This window comes from Equus caballus, chromosome 31, assembly GCF_041296265.1.
Source record: "Equus caballus isolate H_3958 breed thoroughbred chromosome 31, TB-T2T, whole genome shotgun sequence".
NCBI classification, from domain to species: Eukaryota; Metazoa; Chordata; class Mammalia; order Perissodactyla; family Equidae; genus Equus; species Equus caballus.
Window position 1 is genome coordinate 23,323,518 of NC_091714.1, and position 18,159 is coordinate 23,341,676.

The window sequence follows — 18,159 nt, forward strand, 5'->3', positions numbered from 1 at the left end:
GTTATTAATTGCTTCACCTTATACAAAGCGTCCCTTTTGGAAAATAAATTTATGATTATCTTAGGCATAACCAGAGTCCAAACCTAGGCAGTGGGCTCCATATCTCCTGCTCGTATCCTTTAAGAAATACTACATGCTCCTGAAATGTACAGTGAATGAGTGTTTAAGACCGTTCCTGCCTGACAGAAGCTCACAGCCCTAACAGAGGGGACTGGAAAAGCTCACAAATGACTAGTATTTAGGGGAAATGAAAAGGACAAAAAGGGTTCTGGATGTTTTATGAATGGAAAAATGACATTTGCTTGGGGGTAGCAGAGACTTCATGTTATAGGAGGCACTCAAAACGGGGACCACCTGAAATGGTCAAGGCATAAGAGAGAACATTCCAAGGGAGAAAAAATAGTGTGCCCAAAGTCAATGCGTAGGGAAGGGGCAGGGCATATTTGGGGAAACAGCTTGGTTGGGTCGGGGGATCTGAGTATTAGAGAAAGCCTTGAATTTTAAGGACAGAACTTCAGACCCAATTTAGTAGGCAAGGGCAGGGGGTGGAGATAGAGCTAGGTTTAGGAAAATTCATCAGGTTGCAGGTCGGTGCAAGTACTCCGTGGTTTATTCAATGGAAGTTGGTTGAATGAATTTTAGAATATACAGCTCTACAAATTCAGAAGTGAAAAACAATGAAAAAGAGGAATGCCAAATAGTTTTCCATGTAAGTTGATAAAACATTAAGTTTCACAAATTCCTAGTATATGTTACGATGTATGGTATGTATGCTTGCTCTGGGAACTAATGGGAATGTGGGTGATTTTACAAACCAATAGAAATTGTTTATTTTTAAAGATGTTATTTTTCCTTTTTTTCCCCAAAGCCCCCCGGTACATAGTTGTATATTTTTAGTTGTGGGTCCTTCTAGTTGTAGCATGTGGGATGCCACCTCAGCATGGCTGGATGAGAGGTGCCATGTCCGTGCCCAGGATCCGAACTGGCGAAACCCTGGGCTACCAAAGTGGAGTGTGAGAAATTAACCACTCGGCCACGGGGCTGGTCCCACTAATAGAAATTTATGTGCTGGATAACTAGAGAATATTTTCTGCTGTGATTATGATGATTCTAGTAATCAATTTGATAAATACATTGAGAAATGGTCAGGATAGAGTGGGGTAATGAATCTTATTAAAGTATGAAAATTCCACTGGTAGATTGTAGTAAAATTGAACATTTCTTATAGACTAGCAATGGTGAAAAGGAAATACTTATAAGAGTTGGAGAACTTTAGCCTCACTAGAAACCAATATTCTGACAGAAAAATTTGGAAACATTGTGCACTTAGGGTTTTTCCACTAATAAATTGGCGAACGTTGCTGAGGTTTCTGCTGAGTTGATATCTGAGAGCCTGGACTTTGAAGGAACAAGACTGTTACTGGCGTCATGAACACTAGTCCTCACCAGGACCAATGATGCCAAATGTAACGTCATGTTTCTGCCTTAGTTTCATCCAGGTAAGACAGAAGGTACGTCTAGCAATTTTCTGAGAGTGTTGCATCAAATGCAGAGACAACTGGCTGTGCTGTGGAAGGAGAGGATTGCCTGAAGCGGAAGGACTCTCCAGTAGGAAACTCAGCGTATTCCAAGGAGACAGTCTGTTTGCTGGGGCCACACACCCACTAGCTGGAAGTCCCTCCCAACCCAGTTCCAGGTCAAATTCCTGTGTGATAAGTTAGTAACCTCATGTAGAGATGAGAACTGAGAACCGCCCTCTTTAGTAATCACAATTTCCACAGTCATGGTTTCCACCGTCATGATTTCCACCGTCATGGTAAGAGAGCTGGGGCCTTGAATGTGGCCCAGGAGTCTATAACTCAGAGAATTTGACATAATAGAAAATTGGGTATTCTATTCAAGGCCACAATGTTTTATTACTTACAAAACACTTTCACATGTTTCATCTCAATTGATCTTCACAATCCAGCGAGTTAGCTATCGTCATCAGAATTATCCCCACTTTAGAGAGGAGAAACTGAGGCTTGGAAAGCTTAAGATATTTCCCAGTAAGTGACAACTAGGACTGCAAACCTCTTTCTTAATAGCAAACCCTTCGCTGTTTCCATAACATCATACTACCCTCTTCTGATTTAAGGAAATTACACTTAGGGACAGAAAGAACCGTCAATATTATGAACGTTTTTATTTTAAATTAATGACGTTTGTATATCATTTTCCTGGACTGTTGGAGAGTGTCCTGTAGTTCGAATGAAGAGAAAGGGAGTATAAAGAAGAAACAGGGTCCAGAGAAGTTGGGAGCTGGTGGCAGGACCATATGAACTCCTTCCACTCCCATTATGTTAGCCTTTTAGAGACAGTTTCCAAAGACATGAGCTAGCATTACCTCTTTTAAACTCCAGGAAGTGCTAAAGTGTTTCCCTTCCAAAAATGTGTTGACTCTACATGGGACCAAGAATGAGAAGAAGATATATGAAGGTTAACATCACCAATCCTGCCAAAAGCATCTTGCACATAGTCCCTCTCAATTAATATAATGGTGATAGTCAATTTTACGTGTCAACTTGGCCAGGCTACAATGTCCAGATAATTGGTCAACATTATTCTGGGTGTTTCTGTGAAGGGGTTTTTTGGATGGGATTAACATTTAAATCGGTGGACTTTGAGCAAAGCAGATTACCTTCTACAATGTAGGTGGGCCTCATGTAGGCAGTTGAAGGCCTTAACAGAAGAAAGACTGACCTCCCCACAAGCGAGAGGGAGTTCTGCCAGCAGACAGCCTTTGGACTCAGACTGCAGCTGTTCCCTGAGTCACCAGCCTGCTGGCCTACCCCACCAGATTTTAGACTTGCCAATGTCCACAATCACATGAGCCAATTTCTTGAAATAAATCTCTCTATACACATATCCTGTTGGTTTTGTTTCTCTGGAGAACCGTGCATAATTAATAATGTTATCTATGTTACATAGCACATTGTAGTAGTATAGTATATAACATATGTATATACACACAAATAGACATAGACATACACATATATGTATATATACTGAATACAGCTATCGAAATGAATGAGCTTTACCCGCCTCCCCCATATCAAAGTAAAACTGGCCTGCTGACCAAGTGAACAGACCATCCTTTTAAGCAGATGCCAACCACACCCTGGCTGTCTCTAGGTATGAGGTTAAGGGTTCAAGACAGAAGGCAGTAATCACTAGAACTCCGAGCTGCTTTGTCCTCTGTGAAGGACACAGACAGGGACTCGGCTTGACTTCCAGGCCCTCCAGCAGACCATTTTCACTTGCCTCAACAATATGGAGCAATGTTCAAGAGAAGGAATGTTTCTAAAAACCTAACAGCTCATTTTCATGACTTTAGGAAGTAATGCTATTATCATTCAGAAACACTGGATCCTGGTTCGCTGCCCACCACCACGCTGGACTTACAGCGGCTTGTGCTGAGAAGAATTGAGGAGGAAGGAGGGATCAGGACCCAGTGGATCTGCTCCGCCATTTTGTTGAGACTACGGAGAGAGCCAGGCTTTGCACATCGTAATTCTTTCAGGAAGTGCTTAGAGGCCCTGGAGCCACCACACTGGTCAGCCTGGTGGGTGTCAGAGAGGCGAGACAAGGAGAAGCTACGAAATACGTGCTTCTTCACTGTGACTCCAGGCTCATCGCGGCCACCTTCATCCCAAATACGTGCCAAGGGGGACACAGGAAAAATTCACTGGAGGATTAGGGAGAGAGCGCTTTTTAAGTGCTTTTATTGAGTAAACACTGACTATGCAAAACAGCAGAACAAATGTCAGAAAAAAGATCCTTTGAAGGAAAAAATATTTCCAAGGGAATTGGAAATTATTTGGAAGAATGAAGCAACAACTATGTTAACGATCCCTCATACATTTTGCAGATAAGGAAAAAAACCCAACACTTTGTAACTACAAACTGATTTTTCTGTGACTGTGGCAAAGGTTTAGAGAAACACTAACTTATGACTGGAGTACTTGCTCGGGATCGTTCCTGAGAAGAAAATGTCTTCCTACAGTGTATAGTTACCTACCAAAATTTTGAAGAAGTGAGTATTTATTAGCTTCAGGTTAAAATGTGAACTGGAAATGGGCTAATCAAGGTAGTGACAATGTTTTTTTTGCAGAAATATGTGTTACTGTTCTAGAAAGATTAAGATACTAATCTAGCCGCCATATTGACTTCCAGGTTCCCCGGGCACCCCTCCTGCCCTGCTCCATGGACCTGCGTGGCTGTGGACGATGTCCCACTGTCAGGACGTCTGTAAACTCATGTTTAACACAAGTGAGGAGATTCTCAGTGGCCTTAAAAAGGAATCACATGAAGCATTACCTCTTTCAAGTGCTTCTCGGGTCTTTGCCACTGAGTTCTGCGCTGAGAGCTGCCCTCCACAGCTTGCCTACACACAGCTTTCTCTAATTTGAATGCAAACCTGGCCTGGGCGCTGGGGTGAAGGTACACACGTGTGCCTCTGTGTTGGGGGTGCAGGCAGGTGTGCTCGATACATGGAGCCTCTTGGTTTTGTTTTTATCACTGAGCAGCAAGAGATGCTGCACGGCACAGTGGAGGGCAATTCTCCGTCACTGTCAAGGAGTTTTCTTGCTGTCTTCCTAGTTCCTACTGGTCTGTCGTTTTCTTTTCCCCTGTGGACTGTGCCACAGTGTTGTCACTTATCTGGGGAGGAGACTTGGGGTTTTGTGCCCACGGTGCTGGGATCATTAATTCCACAGAGTTGCTGAAAGATTGGGGCTTCATCTCTGATTTTCACAATAAGGGACCATCTTCTCTTTTGCATTTGAGAATGAATCTGCCTACTAATTTTATTCTTAAAAGACTTGTGCCCTGAAAATATTAAAGTACGTGCATGGAAAAGGAATTTATTGTGGAAATGAAAAGACACAGAATACTTGTATCCCTTCAAAAATTCAGATTGAATGAGGTTAAATATCTTGCTTGACATTTAGTTTTTTAAGGTCCATGGATTCTGTGTTTAAACGGAAACTACTAGCATTTTTATATTTAAAGACATTAAAGGGAACTATAAAATTCTGGTGCTGGAAGTATTTTAGCTCTTAAGCAGCCTCCTTTATTTACCAGATAAGTAAACTGAGGCCCACAGCAGATAGGTGGCATGCTAATGTCACCCAGCGTGGACCACCACTAGCAGAGTAAATATTTCCTAAATTAAACCAGTGACCTTTCTTCTGCATTACATGATTCCTTCAGAGTGAAGGAACTGTTGGCAAAATGGGATCCATCCACCCATCCAAACCCTACCCAGTGGTAATTCTACATGACTGCTTCCTCTAGTTCTCACCCTTACTAGTCAACAGTATCGAGCTCACCACCCTTACTGCAGCCTGTAATGTGGTTTTCTCACTTGTAGAAACTGCTAGACAGACAGTAATAAAACCCAGGCTAATAAAGTGGTTGGGGGTCTCAGAAGTTTCTTTAATTGCAACAAGTTAACCAGAACAAAAACATATTTACCAGAAGTTCATACAAGGCAAGCCTAACAAATATTGGATTTTTGTTACCCAAATTATACCACTGTTATCTCAGCAACCTAAAAGCCATTTAAAGAAACGAATGAATTTATCAAATGAAGATGAAAACATTTTTTTCAAATGCTCAATTCAGCATGGTTTCTAAAGTATCTCTTGATTTTACATAGTAAAGGTAGATAGAGAAAAATAGAGATAATTAATAGTCACCATTGATCTCTAAACCCCACTTTCTATGAGCAAAATCTCTTCTCCTTATCAGTCTCTGGCTGAAGATACTGCTCACTAGTGCCCAGTGCTGGTTGTTTGCTGGGCTGTGCTCAGAGGCACTTGGACGGTGCCGGTTAGCAACCCACCAGGGTGACTTGATCTTGCTCCTGGTTACACACCCTTCAAGGCAGACTCTCTAGCCATTCTGGATTTCTGTGAACATGGAGGGGCAGCCATGGAGACAGGCCACTGGCATCTTTCAAGTGAGAACTTGCTGCAACAGTAGAGTCAGCTAACGGCCTCAAGATAGAGCGCTTTTGAGATCTGTTGCCAGCTTAGAGCTGAGGACGGTGTCTCCCTAAGCAGCCCCAGCCACTAGCTGAGGACAGCAGGAGCATCAGGGCCTGGCTGTGACCCAGCACGGCAGTCCTCAGTGAGAGATCTTGCCGGAGCTTACTGCTGGGCTGGCCGAGACTTTCCAGAGCTGTAGTGCACTCTAAGACTATTTCTACCCCATTTTCCTCCTTCTCCTTTCACAGGTATGACACCTGCAGACTCTCCTTTATCTTTCAGAGGTGTTATTCCCAATAAATTGCCTTAGATTCTAAATCCTTTCTGCCTCCTGGATGACCCAAGCTGACACACTGAGCTAAAGCATCCTTTAATAAATCACTTTTTTTCATAATCCAATTATTCTAATTGAACACATTCTAAGAATCCTGTCTGAATTCGCAAGTTTATCCCTTTGCCCCACCACAGCTTCTGTTGATGGGTGAACCTGTGCAGCCATAGTAATGACAGGTGTCCTTGGGCCAGGTGTAGACACTTGAAGAAGCTCATGTCATGCAGGAGCTCTTTCTCAAGAATTTAAGTGAAGAGATAAGGAAACCATGGTTATGTGGTATTGAGATCTGGAGCTGTCAACTCACATTTGGAGTCGAGGCCAGAACTGGCACCATGGCAACTTCAGACGTCATGTAAAACATGGCTATGAGGAGATAGACACTAAAGGGCTTAGAGAGGAAGTGAGTCTGCTGCAGAGATGGAGAGATGCACGGAGATGGAGAGACGCACAGAGATGGGACACAATGGCATCGCCTCTTTGGAAGATAGTCCAGTAGCTTCCCACCAGCCATCATGCTTCTTGGTGGTTACCCAAAAGAACTGAAAACTTATGTCCAAATGAAAACCTGTACACAGATGTTTATAGCAGCTTTATTCATAATTGCTAAAACTTGGAAGCAACCAAGATGTTCTCATAGGTGAACAGATAAATAAATTGTGTACATCAAGATAATGGGATATTATTAAGTACTAAAAACAAATGTGCTCTGAAGAACTTTAAACGCATATTACAAAGTGAAAGAAGCCAATCTGAAAAGGCTACATACTATATGATTCCTTCTATATGACCTTCTGGGGAAGAGAAAACTACGGAGGCAGTAAAGGGATCAGTGATTGCCAGGGGTTGTGGGGAGGGAGAGATGATAGGCAGAGCACAGAGGATTTTTAGGGCAGTGAAAATACTCTGCATGATTCTCTAGTGATGGGCACATGCCATAATACATTTGTCCAAACCCATAGAATGTACACCACCAAAGTGCACCCCAAGGTAAACTATGGACTCGGGGTGATAATGTGTCAATATACGTCCATCAGTTGTAACAAATGTACCACTCTGGTGGCGGATGTGGGTAATGGGGAGACTATGCATCTGTGGAGGCGGGGGGATATGGGAAATCTCTGTACATTCCTCTCAATTTTGCTGTGATCCTAAAAATGCTCCCCAAAAATGAAGTTTAAAAAAAACCAAAAGCAAACAACTATAGCATCACAAAGGAAATGACTGCTTGCTGTCCAAGCCCATCAGCCCTTGATCCCAGATTCCTCAAGGTCTGGCTGCACACGTGGCTGTGGGACTTCACGAGGAGCCTCTGTGCTCTTACGTTACACTCCCCAATATTGAAGCCAGTTTGAGTGATAAAACAGTTCTCATGATAATTGCTCAGAAGCAGCCTTAGGTACTCACTCATCTCAGACTGGAGATGAACCTAGTTCCTTTGCCAATACTATTAAAAAGGATTTAGAGTTAATATCAAACTGGTGTTCTTCTCCCACCTGCCGGTATCATCTAAAGTGAACACACAGCCACTGGGGGGAGGTCTTCAACGCCATAATGCTAAGACAGTTCTTTTTTCCTTTCCTTTGTATTTCTACTCCATGTTCTTGCAAATCCACCAAAATCCAAGGTATTTTGAGATCTCCTTTTCCAAAATATAAAACGTAAATGGACCAGGTAAACTACATATAAATTTCAATTTAATTCAATAAAGATTAACCAAGCACCTCTTATGTGACTAGCAGTATGCTATCACCTATGAAAATGACGAGCATAAACGTAACCCAGTGCATCGGACCTTAATACTAATGTCATTCATTAGAAAAGCCATACACATATGAAATTAAAAAAAGTAAAATAACAACATAACGTGTCAAGTTCAAGTGCTCTAGACGTTGTAGGCACTTTATTTTTATTGCTGCTAAGCGTTATGGAGACGATGCATTAGCTCTAATTTGGCCATAATGATCACATTTCAGGTCTTTACAGATAAGCCAATTATTTTTTCAGTTAAAACAGTTTCAGATGTGTGAGATCTGTCAGTTCTTCTGGCCAGTGGACTCCTTGTAGGAAGGTCACAGGGTTGGAGTCACTTAACGTCCTTGACGGATAGAGCTTCAGGACGGTGAGGCTGGAAAACACTGCAGGGCTTTCTTTCGCTCCTCGAGTAGTTAAACTCTTTATTTTATCACATAGTGTGACTAGACACTATAAATATCAATGCTCAAATGTATTTAGTGTGAATGTCAAATATTTGATCCTCATTGACATCTGGAATTTGTAAAAATCATTTAAATTAATTCAGAAAGAAAACAAGTCAAGCCAGCCAGAAGATGTAATTTAAAAAAATCAAAGGATTTTGGAGTATGTCTGAAATTATTCATCATCCAATTATGCACAAGTGTTTAAAATAAATCCTTGATCAATAAGGTTTGCGACTTCAGAATATTAAGTGTTTCCTTATGACCTTGAAATAAACTAGTTTTGCAAAACACAGCAAATAAAAATATTTTAATGAGACGGTTTGGGGAATAACTTTAGCTATGTTAAGGGCAAACACCATTTATTAACTTGCTTTATCTAATTTAGCCAAGGATTTGCACTCCATCCTGCTCAGATCCCCATCCTGAGGCCCGGCCCTGACAACACCCTGCAGGGGGAGTGAGCCGCTCAAGATTTTACCTGATGGAACGGGGAGATTCACCAGCTCTCCTGCTCGCCCTCAGCTCACCCCTCCTCGTCTCTGTCGGTTGTGTTTTTCACCCCCACAAGGAAGCGATGCTGGGCCGAGCGGCCCTGTGATTGTCCCCTCCTCACCCTCACCCGCAGGACCCTGTTTACCTAAACCATCCATCCTCTTCGGCTGCCTCCCTCTGTGCCGTCAGCTCCTGTATTCCATTCACAAAACAGACGTAAAACAGAGCTCCTAAGACCCTCGGCCGGTACGTTTATGGCCCTCTAAACAACTAGGCCCGTCTCCCTATGTCTCCTGACGTAAGCAGCTTCTTTTAGACGCGGGGAAACTCTCCGCCAGACCCTCGGCTCCTGCACCGGGCCTGGCCCCAGCCTCCTCACAGCCCCACAGCCCCTCCCGCACCCACGGTCCAGCCCACCTCCACTCTGCCCACTCTCTGCGCTGGACTTCCCAGCCCCCGTGGGAGGCACCAACGACCTTCCTGACTCCCGGGAAAGGCTTACCAGCATCTCTAGAACTTTAAAGGCCGTCATGTTGTGGAAGGGCAGAGCTTTGGTCTGGAGCTCTGGAAGCTCTCACTGGACACCCACGACATGGATCCCGTCCCTGGACGACCTTCCCTCACAAGGGTGCAGGTTCTTTGAAGGGGCCGCTAGACGCTCTGACGTAGGAGAGTGAACACGCCCGACTTGGGTTTGAATTCTGCTCTTACTTTCTCTGGCCACAGGCCGGTCACTCACCATCTTTAACCGCCAGTTTCCCCAAATGGAAGATGAAATAACAACATCCCCGGCGTAGAATTGTGGTGAAAATTACAGCAAAGAAGTATCTGGCAACTGAACATGTTTATCAATTTGATTTTTGTTTTTCTATCAGGTCCCAATTACTCAGCCTGAAGCCGCCTGTGATAATAAAACGTCATTTTCCCCCCTTTCTTTTGACAGGCTGTAGAAGATGAATGCAAACATCTGAACGTTTCAAATTTGTTCTTATTTTTCTCTAGGGAAGTGGAGAAAGAAAGCTGGTCCTGTAAGTATTCTTCCTTGAAATGAAGAGGGAGGGAGCAGGGGTAGGAGAGAGGAGAAAGAGAAGTAAGAAGAGGAGGAAAGTTGGAGGGAGTGGGGAGAAAAAGGGAGGCAGGGAGGGAGAAAGCAGAGCGAGAGAGAGTTCATGCTTTTATATGAGACAAGTTGAATGTTATTCGACCGAAAACACAGAGGAGCTTCCAAAACACCATATTTATAAAGCCCAATTTCTTCGGATTTCAAAATACTTGCAAACGTAGGTCAGCCTGCAAATCAAATAAGTGTTTCCCATCTACTCCTTGAGCGTTCTGAAGTAACCTGCTCCCATATAGCCAGAGATGAATGTGAAGCAGGTGCCTGCCTGTTTGCTTAACCTGGCTTGGCCAGGAGCTGTGAACGCTGGCTCAGAAGACCTGATTTAACAGTGTCCAGCCAACACACCTCACACCTTAGCACTGAGTGTGCCTGTGAGCCAAACTGGGCCTTGGCTCTGGCAGAAAAGAGTTATCCTAAATAACCACGGCACAAGGAAGTGGGGGAGGTTCTCGTCTAATCATGCAAGTGAAGGTTGCCAAATTCTGTCATTTTCTCAGCCTCCTACAATGAAAATAGCAACTGAAAATGTGAGAAGACATCCCAGGACCTGACTTCTAGATAACATTACTGATTCAGTTCTCTTTTTGGGATGCTGAAAACCTCCCAAAAAAGAAACCTCCATTACTTGTAATCTTCCACAGAGCTTGGCTCCACAACAGTCATCTTAAGAAAATCTAAGAACTTTGAAATGCATTAATCCCCAGTGAACTGGATCTTTGCAACATATTCATTCTTAGTGTTTTGGCAAAGTAGCCCCATGTCACTAGCTTAATTGATGGCAGGTTATTTTCCAGTTGTCAAATAAACTTTTCCTATTTAAGAGTCAGAAGTAAAAACATTCACTCGTAGAGGAACTGAATAATTTGGAACACGAACAACATAAGTATTTATTTGAAAAACATTTTCCATTTAAGTAAAATGGCAAATCAGCTGTAGTAGCTCTTACTACTAATTCTAATTCACACTCACAGTCACTTTTATTCATCATATTCAAAGATACTGCTACAGAAAAACATTTCACCAAGTATTTAGAAAAAAATATATACAGACTCTCCAACAGAAAGTTAATTAAAATAACAAGCCAGGCAATTTAAAGCTAAGATATGAAACAAGCTGACATTTATAAACACAAATAAATAAATATGTACAAAAGAGTCTATGCCGACAACAAAGAAAAGCTTTACAACGCAAGTAATGGTGACAAGACTGGAAAATAGCTCAGGAGCCTAGACTAAGACTCTAACAAAATATAGTCTAAAAAGAGGAAAAAGAAGAAGAAGAAGAAACCCAGATTCTGAATTGATGTTATTCTCAAAGTTAGGCTAAACTAAATTTTGGCTCCACAGCTGAATTCCTGTCCCTTTGTTCTGAGGGCCAGCGCAGGGGAGGACCGCCTGCTGAGCGCTGGGCCCTCAGAATGATGGGCCTTCGACATCCATTTCAAAAGCTTCTGTTCAGCTGGTTCTTCATTTTTCTAAAGTGGAGCTGACGTTATTGTCAAATATGAAAAAAAAAGTGTTTTCCCAGATCTGGATGAACATGAGTAGAAATCAAAGCCATTTTTGAAGCTCTCTCTTAAATTACTAAAAACTAAATAAGCACTTTGCATAGAAATCTCACAGTAGAAAGCTAATTAAATTCTACCATGAATCTCTAAGGCTTGCGAGGAAGCACATGAAGGTTCAGTGACTACTGAAGGTGAATTTTCATCTGTATGTCACCTCTGCCAGAATAAGCAGCCTGTTCTATCACCTACAGAAAGGACCTGGCTCTCCTGGAGCGAATCTAGTGACGTTATTACTCTCCTTTCCTATGATCCACACCCCTCGCCCGTGAAGGCCAAGGTGGGCATGCTCATCTCTCCCAGGCCAGTGTTCCAGGCTGCTGCAAAATGGAACCGTAATAAAAACCCACCACCACATCATCTTACCATCCATTCAAGTCTGCAAATTGCTTCATGACAGAAGATCAGCAAAAGGCGAGAAGCCCCTCGGTTGCTGCGTAGCCTGAAAGCTGTCCTGCTTCTCAGACCAAGGGCTACCTGCTCTGTGCCCAGAGAAAGGCCCCCAGTGGCTCAGTTCTGGCTTCTGTGTTTCAGCAGACTGGCTCTGCCAGAATTCTCATCTCCTCATCACAGGCCGCTACCTCCCAGACCCCAACACTTCCCAGATAAGCTGGAGCAGATGGACAGGTACAGCATGTGCTGAGACCAATTTCTAAGACACTGGAAATGGCTCCATCATTTAAGAACAGTTAAAATGTAATCTCCTACACATTCACTAGCAAGCGTATTACTCAGGATAGTTTGAAAGTTGGGTAAGTTGCTCAATATTATGCATGGCTTGTAGGCAGAAACCTAACCCATAAATAACACAGCATCTACCTTGCCAGATCTCCTCCGGCTCTTATAATCAGAGGACTTACGTACAGATGGTTTTTAGACTAGCAGTTGTAGACCCAGATGTTTATAAATTAGTTTGATGATGATAAGTCACCCACACGTCCCAGTTTCTATTCCTTGGAACAAAACTCCTGAAGGAGGAAATAAGAGGCTTTTTATTTACGCAAGTGGAAATGTCTTCAAGTCTCCAGAGCAAGGACAGGACCACGGAGCCTCAATGGTTGTATTTCCTAAAAGGGAGAGACTATGGTACACAGCATGCCTCATGGCAATTCTCATTCCTCCCATGAGCCATGGACTCAAGACACAGCAGAGGAGCGAAAGCAAAGGTGGAGGGGATTTGTCCTCCAAGCACTGCTGCGAGACCCGCGCTCACGGAACGCCAGCACTGACGTGATTCAGATGCGTGGGGTTAAATTATAACGATGATGACGCTCAAGCCTTGGGTGACGAACAGGATACGTGAAAAAGAAATTTACACGCCCTCATATTAACTAGGTCAAAATTTGGGGAATCCTTTCTTTCTTGAGCATGTTAGGGTCTCGAAGGTTAAATGTTTGGTATAAGCAGAAAACTTCCTTTCTAAGCCTTGAGTCAGACAGTAAACATTCTTTTGTATCTGTGGTTGAAATTTCACTGAAAAAGAGGAAGTGCTACTGCTTTCAGAGAAACTAGCACTGAGATGGGACTGTGGGCGTCCAGAATAGTGAGAAATATCCGGACGCTTCTGAGTGTTGAGAAAGACAATGCAGCTAATGGCCACATCCAAACCTAACTATCAGGTAGGGTGTGCGTGAGCTCTGAACCAGGGCTCCTCCCCAGCTCTGCCTCTCCCATCACTCCTTTAATGTCCCCGAGGTCTGATTAGCCTGGTTCAATTATATATTTAAAAAAATCACATCCCCTATGGGTACTGAGTCATGTTTCTCTCAGAACTGAAGTTTTGGTGATGATGGAAACTCCCCTGTGGCAGAAATACACTCAGAAGACAGAGTCTGAATTTCACAAAAGGCTTCTTAACGAAATACAGTCCTCACATGTATGCAGTTACCTAGACAACTGCACGTTTACATCTGCTAGCCACGGTTTTCACTGCGTGCAGGTCTTCACATTTCTGCAGACTGAGTCCTCTTTCTTATATTACAGACGTTAAAACTTTGTGCTGTGGCTGAAGGAGTCTGACATGATAATATTTTTATAGAAGTTGTCTGAATGAGCATTGCAATAACCCTTGACCTTATCAAGGACTTGATGGACAGGAATGATTGACGTCTGCTCTCCGTCAGCATGGGTCAGCTTGGAGGAGGGCTTGTCCGTGGAAGCACTGTCTGTAAGAAATGATACAAGAAATTAGGCTGCAAGATGAGCTGCTGACGTGCCTCAGGGCCGCCAAACTGGACACTATTTTGCACAAAAGAAATGAAGCTCTGGTTCCTTCTTCGGTTAGGTAACAGGCAGCACTAAAATTTCACGGTCTTCATCTTCAAAATGCATTCTTACATATGAATGAATGTTAATTTGCCATCTAGTAATTTGCGTTGGGGTTTCAGAAATGTTCTTCTAAGTGATATTTTTCAAATAGAATAATCAGAATACTGCAGCAAAAATATACGTGGCAGATGGCTCAAAAGAAGAAGTGACAGATTATATAACAAGTGAATTAAAAGATGCTGAAATATTTATGGAAGAAATTATATGATATCTAAGATATGTTTTCAAAATAATACAGGAAGGGGAAAATTGGTAGGTGGCTATGAGTTGATAGGTATAAGGGGATTCATTATACTAGTCTATTTTTTATATATGTTTGAAACTTTTCAGAATAAAAAATTTTATAAAATATAATTTAAAGGATTTTGGAGAATAAAAGTGAATAAAAGTAAACATAAAAGTCTATTTTGAACATATTTTCCCATGGCTTTTAGCTTGTGAAATGATTGGAATACAGGAAAAAAAGCATCTTTTGTTAATTATTTTTAAATTTCAGAAATCAGAATCTTTATCAGAAATATTTTAAGTACATGTATTTACTAACTATGCTACAGTCTCAGAATGATGTTATTGCTGACAGCAGTATCAGAGTAATCGATGGCAATAAAGGACTGCTAAATACACTTCCGAATTTCTCAATATATTTAAATATCATTTCCCTAGACCCAAAAGCTTTCTAAAATGGGCTCAGATAGTGCTCTGAAACTCACTTAAGCTCTACTATCTACAAATCCATATGGTTATCTTCATGTATATCTTGTAAGTATCTACCCTCCTCCCTTCTCCCAACAGATTTTGGAGAAAAATTCTACTCTAAAATTAACCACAGAGATTTCACACCCAAGAAGGAGCAAATATGACCTTCTACAAAGTACTCAGTTCCCTACAGATGTGTCCTCTTTATTCACCATAGAAGAGGCAAAAACTCTATCATGAAAAATTCCTTCTAGGAATCGTGGCTCCAAAATTAGAACGTTCACTCCAGGAGTTTTATGTTTCGAGGTAAGTTGGACCCAGTATGTGACATCACATTAAAAATCCATCAATAATTGGTAAAAGTTATCATTGCTGCATCTGTTGTCTTTGGAACTGACTCAACTTGTTCAACTGTCGTCTTGTGTTGGAGCAGACACGAAATAAAACGAAGGCTAAAACAGGAAATGGTGTGCTCACCCCATACTAAAGGAAGCAAGAGAGAGCAGACAGTTTATGGGAAGGACGGGCAGAGTGCAGCATGGCAGAATGATTACGTCCCAGGACTGGTGAGATGAAGCTCAGGGAGACACTGTCTGGGCCCCTCCCCACTTAGCTCTCAGCAAGCTGATTGATCCTGTGTTTCCCTCAGTTCATATTCACTAGCCATTGGTTTTCTGTTGGAGATTTTTCTATTGACTTAAATCTCAACAATGAACAATTTGTGCCTGATGTTTTTAGAAAACCACACATGCTCAAACTTCAAGGTGATACTCATTCTGTTTCATTGATGACTTCCATGTACTTTTTAGAGATCTGACCAGCTCTATTCCCAATATATGACCCAATTTTCTGGGTCTTCCTAGTACAATAAAGTAAAATTCTGAGCAAGAGCTGTACTTCAATATATATGCTCTTCCCAGTCCTCTGGTTAGATTTTACTTTAGGGGCAATCCAGATTTTGATGATAGCTGCAAGTTTGAAAACCAGGGGCTAGGGAAATGAACTCTAATTTGACCTACGCTGAAATTTCAAGCAGATAAAAATCTTCAAAAAGCTCGCTTGGAATTGACAATTTTTCTTTATGACTTCTATGAATGTACCATGACATATCCAGTAATTCATAAAAGCAGTGGAAAAGTAAAGAATTTCACTCTCTTCTGCAACAAACTTCTCAAGTACTGCTTTTTTTGTTATTTTACCTGATATGTGACCCACCAACTCCAGAACATGGCACATTTCCTAGAAGGAGCGGCTTACAGACACCCCCATGCAGAGAGCCAGCACAGCACACAACCATTTGAAATTTCAGAAATTCCAGCTCAATGCAGAAATGTCATTGTGCTAGCTGAGAGGTATTATAAAAAACAAGCAATTTTGCTGGTGCAGCAAGAGTCTTAGCTCAATCCATGCAAATATTCTCTTACTACCTTGCAAAAAATTCATGCATTCAAAAAAGTAATAAAAGTTTACCTGAATGATCCACTTTTGTTGAAGGAATGCTCTTAGAAGACATTATCTACACCATAAACATATGAATTTCTAATCAATTCCAAGAATAAACCAACTAGATATCCATGATGATACATAGTGACTTTCTCATCCTCCAAGTGGCCTAAGCACACCAGCAGTCCCCCTGAGAAGTGGCCAGGTAGCAGAAGGCCTTTTGGAGGGCAGTTGATTGGAAACCAGAATTTATTATATCACAGAAGTAATGCCATATAGAAGACTATATCCTTACGCTAGTTGACAAGAACCTATTTCACCTCAAGGCTTTTGTTATGAGAAACAGAAAAATGTTAATGCATTCTTTAATTCTTTAACACACACACACACACACACTCGTCATATTGAAATATTAAAGTTTTTCTTTGGTTTCTCCATTTCTGCGTTTCCTTTTATCTTCTAGTCAGTTTTCCCCCTGATGCTTAATACTGCCAAATATTTCATTAATACTTCCAAAATGCCCCCTGTTCCAAATTATCTACCTTGTTATCTTCTCTCCCCTTTTGATAGCGGCATTTCTCCAGGATAGCTATTCTCAGCTGTGTTAAGAGGAAAACAATTCACTTGGTCTAGCAATCCCCATTCATTCATAAGTGAGTTACAATGCATTAACTATTTCCATTTTAAAAGAGGAGGCAAAGTGAATATCTAGTTTTAAGGCTGATTAAATAAAGTGAAAAATTCATTCATTATAAGTAAAGAGATTTTGTGCCAGGGAACCACCAATTAGGGAGAATGATGCAGCTCAGACTATACCCCTGTCAGCAATTTCCTTACATGGGTATTTCAAGCAGGGCTGCACAGACCTCTTAATTGTTGGCAAAATTGTTTGTGTACAGGACTCAGAGGCTGCACCTTATTCTGGAAGAGAGTCTATAGCTTTTATTTGATTCTCAAAAATGTACTTGACTCCAAGAAACTTTCAGAACTGCCGTCCTAAGCTGCTCCAAGGTTTCCGATCTTTCTTTAATTAAACTTTTGAATTAACAAACTCTCTAAAGGCTCAAACTTTTTTCCGCGGTGCTATTTTGAATCCCAGGCAGTGGCCACTCCAGGGGCAAGGCACAGAGAGTGGTGCAGGCAGGGACGTGTGGAAGGATTCAAAAGTACATACGGGTCATTTGAAATTCAAACATTTGCAACGTGAACATTTACAGACACATCACACAACAAACTCCCGATTTGCAAAAAGCCAAATATAAATCTGTTCTGTGTCATTAACCTCTGCTTATGTTTAATAGCTAAACAAATTCAAAATTAAAAAGTATTTCCATTATCCTTGTAGAGCGTCTTTAACTAGGAATGTGCTGGGTGCTAAGTGCTGACAGCTGTTTGCTTGAGATTTAGTGTTTAAAAGTAGCAGTTCTGCTATTTTCCTTTGAAATGGTTAAAAGATTACACCTTTTCGCACCACTCACTGGCTATCAAATACTGCAAAATAGTCTTTATTTTCACGTTGTCTTCAGGATTGTTCACACACAGGCTCAGTGTCAGAGTGTGTGGTCATTGTAAATATCATGAAGAGACAGGCGAGCAACAAAGACACGATGTTTCTCACCATCCTGCATCACTTTTCAAATATGATGTTCTCTATTAAGGACTAAATATAACATACATCCTGGATGGTGTTTCTTCCTGTTCCCATGCCAACTTGCCAAGTAACTTTCAACCTATGCTAAAATAATCTACAACTCAATTTCTACATTTTTAAAATAAAAACACATAGCTTTTAAAACAACATACCAAATTTTTTAAACAACACAAAGCTTTGAATCAAATGAAGTCACAATAATGTTCAGTGTTAATGATATTATGACCATATAGATTCGATTTTGGCTGTTAAATTTTAAAAGAGACAAAATATTCACACAGGTGCTAGATAAAGTCTTCAA

General features: G+C 41.5%; 1 protein-coding gene and 1 long non-coding RNA gene across 13 annotated transcripts in view; both read right to left on the reverse strand.

Moving 5' to 3' along the window:
- Nucleotides 1-8,235: 8,235 nt before the first annotated feature.
- LOC138921690 (uncharacterized) lies at nucleotides 8,236-10,474 on the reverse strand. Its single transcript, XR_011434488.1, has 3 exons — nucleotides 9,559-10,474; nucleotides 9,202-9,248; nucleotides 8,236-8,631 (listed from the first exon to the last, which is right to left on the reverse strand). It is a non-coding gene; the product is annotated as an uncharacterized lncRNA (long non-coding RNA).
- A 561-nt stretch (nucleotides 10,475-11,035) lies between these two features.
- Nucleotides 11,036-18,159, reverse strand: part of ADGRG6 (adhesion G protein-coupled receptor G6) — a 133,006-nt gene continuing 125,882 nt past the window's right edge. For 6 of the 12 annotated variants that reach the window (XM_070256523.1, XM_014738228.3, XM_070256525.1 and 3 more), the window contains 2 exons: nucleotides 16,235-16,280; nucleotides 11,036-13,905 (listed from right to left, as the gene is read on the reverse strand). In XM_070256523.1, the coding sequence (XP_070112624.1) occupies nucleotides 16,267-16,280 (14 nt within the window). In that variant the 3' untranslated portion in view covers nucleotides 11,036-13,905; nucleotides 16,235-16,266. The remainder of the gene's footprint in view (nucleotides 13,906-16,234; nucleotides 16,281-18,159) is intronic. The other 6 variants (XM_001502710.7, XM_005608218.4, XM_014738226.3 and 3 more) reach the window with 1 other exon arrangement.